This window comes from Echinops telfairi, unplaced genomic scaffold, assembly GCF_000313985.2.
Source record: "Echinops telfairi isolate 266 unplaced genomic scaffold, ASM31398v2 ScPeMD7_7469;HRSCAF=8507_1, whole genome shotgun sequence".
Classification (NCBI taxonomy): domain Eukaryota; kingdom Metazoa; phylum Chordata; class Mammalia; order Afrosoricida; family Tenrecidae; genus Echinops; species Echinops telfairi.
This window is the reverse complement of record NW_022111373.1, coordinates 3,998,018-4,008,511: the sequence shown is the minus strand read 5'-3', so window position 1 is coordinate 4,008,511 and position 10,494 is coordinate 3,998,018. Positions and strand designations below refer to the sequence as shown.

At 44.0% G+C, this 10,494-nt stretch overlaps 1 protein-coding gene across 1 annotated transcript in view; it reads left to right on the top strand.

Moving 5' to 3' along the window:
- Positions 1–10,494, top strand: part of FBXL21P (F-box and leucine rich repeat protein 21) — a 22,038-nt gene that overhangs the window by 5,519 nt on the left and 6,025 nt on the right. Inside the window, exons 2-3 of the mRNA XM_004696626.2 lie at positions 4,208–4,574; positions 9,471–9,593. Of these exons, the coding sequence (XP_004696683.1) occupies positions 4,209–4,574; positions 9,471–9,593 (489 nt within the window). The 5' untranslated portion in view covers position 4,208. The remainder of the gene's footprint in view (positions 1–4,207; positions 4,575–9,470; positions 9,594–10,494) is intronic.

Below are 10,494 nucleotides of genomic sequence, written 5' to 3'. Positions count from 1 at the left end.
AAAAACTAACAATAACAAAGCAAAACAGGTAAAAACCTCAATTGAAAACAAAGCAGAAAATATTAAAAACTAGTGCAAATTTAAATAGGTTATACCCTACTGATAGAGGGCTAAATGTTGACCTCATTGTATCTTCAACAACCCACTTTCCAGTGCCGTCTACATGATAGCAAGGCTATTCATAATCCTGGTCTATTGTCAGCGGGGATTGATCACCAGGGACTTAATCCATGCGTGTTTCCCCTTCATGTTGTTTTAAAAAAACTGAAGCAGCTTTAAAATGGGTCAAGAGTGAGATCAAATGATAAGATATTACATTCTGACCTAACTATGTCTGCCTTCATGGATTTTGCAATGCTCTCTAGCTGACAGCTGGGCTATTCATGTCCCTCGTCCATGCTTAGAGAGGATTCACCAGCGTCTTAGTCCATTTGTGTACAGTGAAAATGGATTTTGGACTTCTACCATCATCCATAGGCTTCTGCAAACAAGGTGTTCACATTTAGATTTAGATATTATTTACAATCCTTGGGTTACGCAGGCTGGTGTGCTTCTTCCAAGTGTACTTAGTTGACACCTCACTTAGATGGATGCTTGTTTGAAAATAAACCTTTAAGACTCCAGACACTATTGTTTCTGACAGCTGGCACTATATAGTTTCTTCACTACCCTTTGCTATAGCATCCATATCTCCAGTGATCGCTTAATGAGGGCACACAACAGGCAGGGCCATGTCATAACAACTAATTGTTCTTAGATTGAGGCTAGAAGTTAGTAGAAGCCAAAAATGCATTCAGGCATCTATAGAAATTACCACATTTAGCAGATGTCCCTTGCTACATGATAAGATTTAGTACATAGCACAATGCCTTTGTACAGAGTGGTGAGGTAGTTTTTAAGCAAATATTTGGGTCAAATCTTTATTTTACTTTTGGCTTCACTGCTTTTCTTCTGAAGGAATATATTTGGGGAAACTTTTTTTTGTAACAACCAAGTGAAATTTGAACTATCTATTTTTGTAGGTTGTCAAAGAAAATAATAACAAGCAAAATGTCAGTGAGTGTTCCCCACACCCAAGTTTAGAATCCAGTGTCCTTTTCTCGATCTTACCTGAAGGCTGGGGAAAAGACTACCAGTGTAAAATATTGGTGGTGGTGTTGGGTCTTTCCTCAAAGGAATCTGGCCTTTCCTTCGTTCAAGAGGTTGTGGGTCTATAAACTGCTTTAAGTCTGGGGAATGTTTGAGAGACCATGACTCTTTATTCTGGTGATTTGAGGTAAGTCGCCATTCACCTGACCTAGAATTCTTCTGTTTGCACAAAGCAAGACAATGTTTAGTCTAAGGCCGATCAATGTCTCTCTTAGTAATGTCCTTTCAGGCATTTGCTTCAGGGAGTACTCCAGATGAGACCACAGGTGCCAATCAGCATGCACAGTTGAACTAAGCTCCTTAAGTGGGGGTCGATGGGGTGGTGGTTCACTGATCATGGATTCGCAAACAGGCTAGTGATCTCTTCGAGTTGGAGGGGTAGTGTTGTTGGCCGCAGTGACTCAATGGACTTTAGAGACTCAGTAGTCCCATCTCATGGATTATATGCCCATATCTTCCCAACCCAATTTCAGGGTCCTCTTTCTTCCCAATTAATGCCCTCACTGTCACATCAGACCCCATCTCGTTTGGGAATTCAGATGATCTTATAATTGAGTCAGTCTTACGATAAGACCTTGGATTCGGTTTTTGGCAGTATCAACTCCATTACTGCAAGAAACAAGGCTTTCTCTCATGACACACGTGGAAACACAGGTCTTTTATGTGGCACTTGAGCTGTGCCTTTGAAGCCCCGAGTTCCTCTCTTTCCGTGACCACGTTGTCCATGGTGATACGTCTTATCCTGATGAAACTGTTGAAAAATACCAAACTCACCATCACCCAGAGCCTCACTTCTCACCTTGTTCATCTACTTGTGGTGGTCATTTTGGGTGTTGACATTGCTGCTTCAGGCATGAATTAACAGCACTCTGTTACCCGCAGTGGGACACTTACCAGTACTAGTTGAGGCCGAGTTTTCAGTGCCTTGAGGACTATTCAGACTTTAGAAAATTTGGAACGTACATCTTAGGATTTTGTTTCCCTAGAACAACTCCTGGCTTGGTACCAAATATGTTAGGCTGGGTTCTCTAAGGAAGCCAAACCGGTATATATGTATAAAGAAATTCACATCCAGAAAGTGCCTCACATAGTTGTACAAACAGGTAAATCCAATCTGGTTTAAGTCCATGGGCCTTAAACCTGACTCCTGTATTCTCTGAGGCTGATGGACTGGAAAAACAGGACGACCACAGCTGGTGGATGCTGAGACAGATCAACCCAAGGTTGGGGCCTCAGATGGTAGGCTCTAGTGTTTCCCAGGGTTGGCAGGCACTATGGCGGGCTATTGGAGCAAGTCCAGAGAACTAGAGGACAACGAGCCAGATGCAAGATACAAACCAACAGGAATCAAAGAATCTATCCGCAATGTCTGCTTGTATCTGAAGTAGGCCACACCCCTGAGAAACATCAGTAAAGGTGTGGCCTGAGGAAGGGGTTCCATTCCACCCATCTTCTCACAACTACATGGCCGCACACAGCAGATTCTATCAGAAAGTTAATTGCATTACTTTAGATCCCACCATGTGGGGAGCCTCAACTGGCAACCGCTGAGAATCCCGAGCCAGCCAAATTAACGCAAAACCTCTCTCCAATAGCTTGACATTCAGTATTTTTATTTAATAGACGTGTTTATGGTTTTGTAGCAATACTTTTCACTTACCATTGTGTAGGTCAGATGACAGTATGTACCTGGTGGTCCCGTGGATACACGTGGGCTGTGAATCACAGGGTCAGCAGTGTGAAAGCACCAGGTGCTCCGAGGGAGAAAGTTGGAGCTTCCTCCTCCCATAAAGCATTCCCGAGGAGCAGTGCGCTGCCCTGCCCAACAGGCTGCATGGGAGTCGGCATCAGCTTGACTGCAGTGAGTGAGTTGTCTAAATTAACCTGGCTCATACCTGGAAATTCATCGTCTCTTGATAGGGGACAATGTGAATTCTGATGACATTTGACTAAAGGTCTCAGAAGGAGTCTAGTGGTGCTATGGGTTAGGCATTGGGCTGCTAACTATGAGATTTGCAGTTCAAAGCCACCAGCTGTCCCATGGAAGAAAGAGGAGGCTGTCTGCTCCTGTCAGATTTAAAGTTGTAGAAGCCATGTATAGAACCACTGTGAGTTGGAATATACTCAACGGATGTAAGGTTGGATTGTTTTTCCTTTTTCATCAGCAGGTGCATTGCTTACATCAAGACTGCCCCTGTCTTTGCTACCTTCTGTACAACTCCTGTGTCCTGGGTAGAATTTGAAAATTGTTGCAGATCACTTAGCTTTTTGTCAAAATTGTGCTTTTACTTAAGTAATGAAAATGGTTCAGAAGTATAATTTGGACAATTTAGTATCGTCATAGCAACTAAAACATATCTGGAACACTCCCTCTGTACTGATACCTCTAAGTGCTTTAACCCTCACAACACCCTGTGAGACACAGCTTATTATCACAAGGATACTAGGTACGGCTATTATGCTTGGTTTGCAGATGAGGAGTCAAAGACTTGGGTCCATTTGCTCAGGTAAGATCACATGGCTACTACTTGGTAGAGCTGAGACGTCACCAGATCTATACTTCTGATTATGCTTCATTGCCTTGAGGACACCCCAGGAGTTCTTAGCACAACTGGAACGGGATACCTCTGCCTTTGTTTCCCTGTAGAAGGGAGTAAGGGTACAACAGTTGAAGAAGGACCTGGAATATACATTGTCTCCTTGGGCATTTCCTCTTGGAAGTCTTGCCTAAACACCCTTCCGTCGACAGACGCTCCATCACATGCCATTCTTGTATTGTTCTATTGCAGCTCACCCCAACATCCATCGTAGCATTTACCACCGTGTTTGAACCATGTGACCTGAAGCTATTTGAGAACAGGTTCTTGCTTGTTATCTCTGAATCCCAGGTACCTATCAGTTCCTGTCAATATAGGACAGTAAAGACGACTGCTAAAGCTGTGTCACTGAGACTGTTTTCCACGGCCCAACGCTGCTGTTCAGTACAAAAGGAAGCACACGTATTTGATGGAAACTTATACATTGAAACTTGACACTGAACTTGTTTTAATGTTTACAGAATGAAGAGGAACAGTTTATCTGTTGTGAATAAAATTGCCCAGTGCCCACCAGCAGTCAAACAGCCCAAACTCGGATTCTCCTCCTCACGCAGTCAGACGCAGACGTACACAGTTCTTCTAGACTGGGGGACTTTGCCTCACCATGTAGTATTCCATATTTTTCAGTATCTCCCTTTAATAGATCGGGCCCGTGCGTCTTCTGTATGTAGACGATGGAATGAAGTTTTTCATATTCCTGACCTTTGGAGAAAGTTTGAATTTGAATTGAACCAGTCGTCTACTTCGTATTTCAAGTCCACTCATCCTGATCTAATCCAACAAATCATTAAAAAGCATGCTGCCCATCTGCAGTACGTCAGCTTTAAGGTAAGAAAAGCAAACAATCCATAGATAAAGTGACTTTCATTTGGTTAGCCCCCTTTTGCTATCACTGGGTCCTGGTTGTAAGGCCCACTGCCATTGACTTAGTGCCCTGGTGGAGTGGTGGTTACAAGGTGGGCTGTAACCACCTGGTACCGGTTCGGAGCCACCAGCAGCTCCTCAGGAGAAAGACAGGGGGGCTTCCTACTCCCATTAAGAGTTGCAATCTAGGAAATTCACAGGGGCAAGTCTACTCTGCCCTATAGTGTCACTGTGGGTCATCCCTGACTCAATGGCAGTGAACTTGGTGTATGCTGCTTTGCCATGGTGTTAAGGAGGCTTGATGACATGGTAGCTTATTATTTGCACTGCTAATCACAAGGTAAGCTTTAGATAGGCTTTGTACGGTCTCAGAAACCCGCAGGAGCAGCTCTACCCTGCCCCGTAGCATTGCAATGACTCAGAATCTACAGATGCGGTGGGTTTGGTTGCTTGAACATTGCCTTAAATCCAACTCCAGGCAGTCAGTGAAACTGGCAGAGTTTTCATCCCAGCCTATCTCCGACTTTTCTGTAGTTGGGTCTATAAACTCAGGCTGTCATTGAAGAAGTTAGATTATCGTTTCTTTAACTGCATGCTCGTTGTCTTGGAATCTTTAGAGCAGCGATTCTCAACCTGTGTGTCACGAACCCTTTGGGGCTGGAATGGTCCTTTCACAGCGGTCGCCTAAGACCATTGAAAAACACTTATTTCCGATGGTCTTAGGAACGGAGACACCGCTCCTCTACCCATCTCCAGGTGGGCCCGCCCACATGCAGATATACCGATCTGGAGAGAAAGAAGCTATCTCAACCTTCGCCCTGACGTTGGCTTTTTACCCATTCTGTCCCAAAATGTAGCAGTGTAGTTTACTGTTGTTATATTAAGACTGTTACCCATGCTACACCATGCTTCAGGACAAAATTTCATTTATTTATCATTAGAAATAAATATTTCTCAATATAGAATTATATATTGTTTTTGTAATGAATCACTATGCTTTCATTATGTTCAACTTGTAACAGTGAAAATACATTCTGCATATCAGATGTTTACATGATGATTCATAACAATAGCAAAATGAGAGCGATGAAGTAGCAACAAAAATAACTTATGGTTGGGGGTCACCACAACATGAGGAACTGTAGGAAAGGGTCACGGCATTGGGAAGGTTGGGAACTACTGACCTAGAGGAACAGAACCAGTAATTCTCTCTCTCTCTCTCTCTCTCTCTCTCTCTCTCTCTCACACACACACACACACACACACACACACACACACACAGAAACACACCTCGGAGAGATTTATCTTAACGATTGGCTCCCATAGTTGTGGGGGCTGGCAAATCCAAAATTTGCACATCAGGGACAGGTTTCATATTCTTAGGTCCTCATAGCTATAGGGGAGGTAACTGGAAGCATGGAGGGCCTGATAAAAGGCCTGTTTATCTTCTGGAGGCAGAATACTTCCTAGGAGAAGCTCCCTTTGCTATACCGCTTCCAATTTATTGCTGGAGGTCCAGCCACATTGTGGCGGGGGATCCGCTTTGCTTAGCGCCAGGTGATTTGATCACATGAAACTCCTTCCAGACTGGTGTTTGACCAAACAGCTGGGCACCGTGGCCTCACCAGATTGACACATGAAATGAACAATTATTCGTTACTGCAATCCCTTGACGTTGTCAAGGATTTTATCTTGCTTGGATTCACATTCAATGCTCAAGGAAGCAGCAGCCAAGAGAGCAAATGATGCACTGCTTTGGGTAAATCTGCTGCACAAGACCTCTTTAAAGTGCTGAAAAACAAGGATGTTACTTTTCGGACTAAGGTGCACCTGATCCAAGCCGTGGTATTTTCCAATGCTTGTATGCCTGTGAAAGTTGGATGTTGAAGATGGAAGATCCAAGCCAAATGGATGCATTTGCATTGCAGTGCTGGCAAGGAGCTCGGAAAGTACCGTGGACTGCTGAAAGAACACGCACATCTGTCTGGGAAGAAATACAAGCAGGGTTTCGAGGCAAGGACAGTGAGACATCATCTCATGTCTCACTTTGGACAACTTCCTGATTGGTAAAGTGGAGGGGTGGTGAAAGAGAGGGGCCCTTAGACAAGATGGATTGACACCGTGGCTGCAACAATGGGCTTGGACACCAGAGCAGTTGGGAGGAGGACACAGGACCAAGGAGGGATTTCATTCTAGGGCTCATAGGGTGCCTATGAGGCAAAACTCACTGATGCCACCAACAATAAGGGCTAGTGCAATGAACTGAGTGCTGTGTGAGGTGAAGGTTTGAAAGTACTGAAGTGCTTAGAACGTGAGGTAGTTAGCTTATTGTGCCAACTTGGCGGATAAACACGTGGGGTTAATTGAAGGGTGGAGAGATAAATGGCTCGGTGAGCCTCGTCTTTCTAGTTCTCGGGGCTCTTGCTTTGTGATGGTCAGACCAGGGTGCAGCTGCCTTAGCAGTTCCCTGCTTCAGCTGGCAAGGCTCACTTCCTGCAAGACATCCCTGAGGATGAAGAGAAGTCCATGGACCTACCCCGATGCAGCCCTGGGTGCTGGAGCAGCCATGTGGAGACCCCTGCCAGCGTTGAGATGTTTACACATTCACTGACTCGGCTTTCCTCCTGCAGTCAGCATCATTGCCTGTGTTTTTGGGGGGATGGAGGAGGACTTTGTGAATTGGTGTCAGACATATGGGTTAATGCTGAACTTGTGGGTTTGGGCAGCACTGGGTTGGAATGTTTTCTTGATGTGCACCTACCCTTTATATAAACTTATACATGCGTTTCTGTGGATTTGTTTCTCTGATGTACCCAGACTAACACAGAAAGTTACTTGGTAATCATCTGTTTTTTAAAAATTTAATATTTATCATATCATTCCATATTTCAATCACGTCAAGGAGAATTATACCATTGCTACCACCATCAGTTTCCAAATATTCTTTTAATACATGGGTCCCTTGACTTTGTCTCCCCTTCACCTCACCACCACCACTGTACCCCTGTACCCCACTTGCTGCCTCTATAGTTTCATCAATTCCAGGTTTCACACATCAAAAAATGGAAAAACCTGTAACACAAGTCCTAGACATCCAATGACATGACACCTCTGAGACAAACCCTCATATGAACAAACAAAAACCAAACCAAGCCAATAAAAAATGCAGAAAATTTTGGAGACCAGATCAGGTCCAGCATGTGTAGTAGGGCTATCTACTGACAAAGTTTTAACTGTTTAAGTCAGATTTATGCCTTTGATCTTCTATACTCGTCTAACCACTTTCCTCCACTCCCTCAATTGTAGATAGAGGGATAGGTCCAAAGACTTATTTCCCATGCAGTTTCCACAAATGAATCTTGGCCTTCTGGATTCTCACAATTTAGGCTCTGATACTAGTCCCTCCTTTGACCTCGGATAATATGATTTACAGTCCTTTTGTGACTGATGACAGTGTCCTTCCTCCATGTGGATTTATGATATCTCACTTAGATGGATGTTTGTTTGGAAACAAGCCTTTAAGACCCCAGACATTAATTTTATCTGCTAGCCAGGCACCATCTACGTTCTTCACCACATTTTGCTCTAGCACTCATATCTTCTGTTTTTTCTTCCTGAGGGCCAGTATCGATTAGGGCCATGATATTAGAACTAGTTGTTCTTAAGTTGGAGCTAGGATTTAGTGCGAGCCCCAAACGCATTTCTGGATCTATGTTTGTTTGTTTGTTTTTTCCCTCTTAATTTGTTATTACTTGGGGATTAATACATGTATCAGTTCATAGTTCAATCCCTTCAAATAGACTTGTACAATTGCTTCCATAATCAGTTTCCCAACATACTTTTCCTTCCTGGTCTCTTGATATCATCTCCCTTTGACATCCCTTACAGCCCCCGTACTACCCCCTGCTCCTCTCCCCTGTACCATTTGCTGTCCCTATAGACTCATCAATCCTGCCTTTCATTTGCCGAAAGACAGAAAAACAAACAGGTAACACTACGTCCATAGGGTGACCTCAATGACATAATACCTCTGATAAATACCCTGCTATGAACAAGCATAAACAAAATGATACAGAACGATTGTGGCGTGGCCCATTTGCCGGAATGATACATTTCTTAATACAGCATATTGGGTGTTGATGAAGCAGGCTCTTGATTACAACAGTTCACTGATCTTGGTACAGCTGTCTTCTGCTTCCTCGGACACCATGTAATTTCTGACTGAAGTGCTCAGGTGACAAGTGTGTCTAAGATCATCCAGTGGAGTTCCCACTTGGGATCTCACTGACATAGCCTCTGGAGCATGCCGTGGACCCTGAAGATCCGGGGTTCAGTGACCCAGTGTTCCACGGCACCAGGCCTGGTGCCTCAAGATTCCCCAACACCCCTGAGTTCAGTGTGGCCAATTGGTTGCATGCCAATAAAGTCACTCCCCACCTAGTGTCCCCCAAAGCATTTTCAGTCATTCTTCCCCCTACCTGGGGGTTGGTCCTGCCTCTTTACTTCCGACAACAGACATCATTTGTGTCCCCCCAAGTGTGTCTGCTCCCTTCCCCTCTGCTGCATTGTCTTTCCCATCCATCTCCCTGATCCCTCTGATAGGGCTTTCTACATGCCCGGTGGTGGGGGAGGGGGCTGGTGATCATCTCTATCTCTACCTGTATAAAGAAAAATACAAGCTCAACTTATAGAAGAAATATGCAAACATATTTTTTATAGAGAAATAATACAAGTTTAGTTTATGCCCTGAAGGGCTATATAAAATTTCACAGTTGAGGTCTGTTAAATCATTATTTTGCTCGTAACCTCCTGATAAGGTACATTCAGCGAGTTATTGAAGGTGTGTCCTTGGCTCTTTAGGTTGACAGTAGCACTGAGTCAGCAGAAGCTGCCTGCGATATCCTTTCCCAGCTGATAAATTGTTCTATCCGGACCTTGGGCCTGATTTCAACTGCCAAGCCAAGTTTCATGAAGATGTCCAAGGTAAGGGCGCTGTGCTCTTATGGTGAAATGTGCTAGAATTCTCAAATGTTGTCACACAAGACACCAGGACCCTTTTCCTAATGACCCTCTTCTACTTTGTATCCAAAGCGGTTTTCTGTTGGCTAGCACTTACTTTTGTCAAAATAGCTCATGCATGGTTTCCTTCAGGTATATCATATTTTTAACTGTAGAAATGATTTCCATAATACATATCATGAGTATAAAACTTAGATGCAACTCAAGGTTTTCAAGCACCAATTTTCCTTGAGATTTGGAATATAAAGAATAGAGGGCCAACAATGGATGTTTTCCCTGGAATTTTATAACTTTTCCCCTGGAACTGAGAAGCATAACGTTGAACTAAATGGGTTATACTTATAAGGATGATGTTTTGGTTCCTCTGGTAGAAATTCCAAGATAACAGAGCCATAATAAGCATGACTGAAGTTTGCTTCCTTACAGTGAAGAAATGCACAGGCGAGAGAGTCCATCACTGCCATCAAGTTGCCAAGAACCCAGAGTTCCTCCAGTCCCCTCCCCCCACCTCCATATTGTCTCCAAAGTGTCTCCCTGAGCTCCAGCCATCATGTGCTTCTTCTGGGTGGATGGATGGAGGTAATGGGGAAGAAAGGTGCGCCTTCCTATGAGACTACTCATAAGGACCACATAATGCTTCTCTGTACACCTCATTCCCCGATACTTAGTTCCATGACCATGCCAGAATTCAGGGAAACTGGGGGAGTCTTTTCTGTATGGCAATGTGCTCAGCTAAAGATAAAAAACAGTCTACTGGAGAAGACTGGTCTACTGGAGAGAAGACTGGTCCACTGGAGAGAAGACTCATCTACTGGAGAAGACTGGCCCACTGGAGAGAAGACTGGTCCACTGGAGAGAAGACTGG